This window comes from Seriola dumerili, unplaced genomic scaffold, assembly GCF_002260705.1.
Source record: "Seriola dumerili isolate Sdu_G_001 unplaced genomic scaffold, Sdu_1.0 BDQW01001246.1, whole genome shotgun sequence".
Taxonomy (NCBI): domain Eukaryota; kingdom Metazoa; phylum Chordata; class Actinopteri; order Carangiformes; family Carangidae; genus Seriola; species Seriola dumerili.
Genome location: NW_019175501.1, coordinates 194,388 through 197,984, shown reverse-complemented (window position 1 = coordinate 197,984; position 3,597 = coordinate 194,388). Strand labels below are relative to the sequence as shown.

Here is a 3,597-nt window from a genome sequence, read left to right as displayed (position 1 = left end):
GCCTCCGTTTCCTTCCAGGCTGAGTCACCACCGCAGCGCCTGAACACAGCAGAAGAAGAAGAAGAAGAAGAAGAAGTCTGAGAGAACGAGCAAGCGAGGAAAACTGTGAAGCAAGAGAGTGAGAAGGAAGGAAGGAAGGAAGGAAGGAAGGAAGGAAGGAAGGAAGGAGGGAGAGAAAGAGAAAGAAGGGAGTAAAGAACTAAAAAGAGGTGAGAAAGACAGAAGACAGCCAGAGGAAGTGAGGTCGGGTCGGCGGGAGAGAGGGAGAAAGAGAAAGTGATCGAGGCAAAGAGAGAGCGAGAGAGAGAGAGAGACACTGTAGATTCATACAACCCAGCAGGGAGCACACGGACAGATCTGAGGTCAGGTGAGAGCGGGCGCAGGATAGGTTGGAGGTCGGAGGTCAAGCGGTCAGACGGACAGCTGACTGAGCTTCACCCGAGCCCTCCGTCCCGCTGCCCCTCCCAACAACAGCTGTCCCCTTCACGGTCACCACACTGGGAGAACTGGGAGGACTGGTGACGAGGAGAAGCCACCATGAGCGACCAGAACGTCGTCAAGGAAGGCTGGGTCCAGAAAAGAGGTGAGGATGGTTTTTTATATTTGACTCAATCAGTCATCACCATGAACACACACACTCTAGTTTATTCAGACTCAGTCACACACACACACACACACACACACACACCGTCCCGCTGCTGTAAATACTCAGTGAAGCCCCAAATGTGGATTCATCCGCTGCTGAAAATAGTTCCCTATTTCCTCCCGTTTCAGTAACACTTGCTGAAAGCTGCAGCGAGCAGCTGCTTCAGGAAATTAACTGAGCCTTTATTAAAAATGAAACTTTATATTTGTGAGCTGTCATTAAATATTTATGTCTTCAGTAGGAACTAATGTGGTTTGGAGAGACAGACTTTTATTTTTTGTCTTTTCGTGAGATTTCCTGGCGTTAATTAAATGACGACCAATTTTTTTTTTTGGTTGAGTCAGAAGTTTTGCAGCAAAGCTCGACGTAAACGCCAAGTATTAGTTGAGTTAATGACGTCACAGGATTTTCTTGACTAGCTGCACTGACACGTGTCAAGGTGTTGAATATGTGAAATGTCGTCATCGTCGTACATTTGTATTTAAGAGCGAGGTGTAATCACTGTGAGCAGGGTGGAGCGGTTCTGCTGTTCCTGACTCCTCCGTCAGATGAAGGTGTAAAAATGGCCGACATGATCCGACGCTGACCATTTCTTCAAAGTCACTTCTCCTCTTGTGTAGTTTATTTATTTATTTATTTTTACACTGAGAAAGCTGATTTAATGCAAACATGACTGTGTTTGATGCGCTCTGGTGTGTGTGTGTGTGTGTGTGTGTGTGTGTGTGTGTGTGTGTGTGTGTGTGTGTGTGTGTGTGTGTGTGTGTGTGTGTGTGTGGGGCTTTAGATTTGTCTTTATGATGGAAAACGAGAGGTTCTCGGCCACAGATGACGCCTGTTCTCAGACGTTCTCTGATGGTCAGATTTGGGGTTTTAATCTGAATGGTGTGTTGACTCCTTCGTGCAGAGTTCAGGTGGAGGTGTGTGCTCTGAAGTCAGATGAACCTGCGACCATCATGATACAGGACCGACTGTTATCCCCTAATATGTTTTATTCATTCATGTGAAAATGAATAATTGTATCAGGCTGGTTGTGTCTCTGTTGTTATATATCTTATTTCCATTCGGTGAAATTTGAAAGGACAAAGCTGTGTGGTATTTTTAAGTCGTCAGTTTACATGCAATTAAACTGAACAGGATGGTTTTGTCGGCACTTGGAATAATTTTTTTTTTTTTGACATTTTTATGCCTTTATTTTGATAGAATCAGTAGAGACAGGAAGGAAATTCAGGTCTGGAAATATCAAGTTTTCATCCACGTTTAGTTTGTGGGTCTGACTTTACGAGCAACTGAAATCAAACAGTTAAACCTAATAATAATAATAAGATTGTTTTCTTCTCCTCTGCACCGGTGAGCGTGTTCTCTGTTTGTGCTGCGTCGCGGGACGATAATGTCCATGAGCAACACATTTAAAATCTATCAGGGCGACGTGAAAGCTGAATGTTTAGGACACAAACCACATGGGTCCAAACGTCCTCAGCAGCGAGTCCCTGCTTCGACTCGATGGAAAAATCTATTCACTCTTGAAGTTAAAACCTTTAATTAATAAGAAAAACATAAATGAACATATGGAATAACATACCATCTTTTAATGTATGTTGTTTTATCTTGCAAATATAAATTAAATATGTCTCAGTAACATTTATGGTTGCAACATGTTTCTATATAAAAATTCATCATATAGATATTTTTGATATTTGTTCATATACAAATTTTACTGTGGGTATTTCACTTATTATTAAACTTATATCTTCATATGTGATAATGATACTTCCCCTCGCAGGTGACATGTATGACATCACTCTTGTTAAATGGACATATATGTAATATATTACACTTTTGTACGGGGGGGGTCAGAGCAGGGACAGACACAGCAGGTGACCCTGCTGCACCTGAACGTCTCAGCTGGTTAAACTGTCTCTTATTGATCTTTCACTGTGTATCATTGTATTAATCAACTGTCTCGTTGTCAGACAAACTAACCTGAGTCTAAAAAACAGTAACGCGACTGCTGCACAGAGATGTTGATCAAGAAGCTTTAGAATGAAAGAATGTGAAACGCTGATTCAGCTACTGTGTGATGGGTTGTGTTGACAGTCGAAGTGAGGAGTCGTCTTCGTAACCTCGACAGCGTCTGAGCGCCACGTCGCCGAGCCAGACGGATTCACTCTGAAGGCTGCTCGGGGACAAACACCAGTTTTCAGTTTCAGCTTGTGTCGTCGTTAGAAAAGGGGGGGGGGGGGGGGGGGGGGGGGGGGGGGCTCGGTCAGAAATGATGTGTTTTTGCTCGGCCTGGCGTGGACGCGGCCTGAGCCGAGTTTGAAGAACAGCTCCTCCAAACAATGGTTGTTTACCTGCCGGACGGCGAGCAGAGCAGGCGGGCTGTGCAGGGCTGCAGCCCAGTCTGAGCTGCACTTGGCTGCCGTGTTATTTCCCACACTGGTTTTTGTGTGTGTGTGTGTGTGTGTGTGTGTGTGTGTGTGCTGGAGGTGTGTTTGTCTGGTCTGAGCTCAGGCCTGTTGGCTGGCAGACAGGGGGAAGTTTCTCTGTGGCACTATGAGCATACAGAGGATGACCTAACACTCTGGTTCCTTCCTCTTCGGCCCCCACAAGTCCCTGAATTGTTTATTGCACCTCTGTGTGCTCTTATAATTCAGCCCTAACAGCCGTCTCACAGAAAGTGCCCCGAGCAGCTCTCTGCGCTGTTTAACATCAAAACTCAGAGTTCACACACAACTCAGGACGGTTTGGAAAGCAGGATGTTGAAACTGAGTTTTTGAGAAATTAGAGAAATGAAAATGTGGAGCAGCATTATTGTTCCTGACTTTAGAGTTTATGTCGGTAGAAACTAAGATATTCAACCTGTTTCAGTTCCTAGAAATGGTTTTTTAAATGATCATATTCACAAACTAATGTGAACCATCAAAGAAAAGTTCATCCTGAGGGGAGCAGTG

General features: G+C 44.5%; 1 protein-coding gene across 2 annotated transcripts in view; it reads left to right on the top strand.

Moving 5' to 3' along the window:
- Nucleotides 1-537: 537 nt before the first annotated feature.
- The window catches only part of LOC111238251 (RAC-gamma serine/threonine-protein kinase-like), a 16,052-nt gene continuing 12,992 nt past the window's right edge, over nt 538-3,597 (top strand). For both annotated transcript variants that reach the window (XM_022767679.1, XM_022767678.1), the window contains exon 1: nt 538-583. In XM_022767679.1, the coding sequence (XP_022623400.1) occupies nt 538-583 (46 nt within the window). The remainder of the gene's footprint in view (nt 584-3,597) is intronic.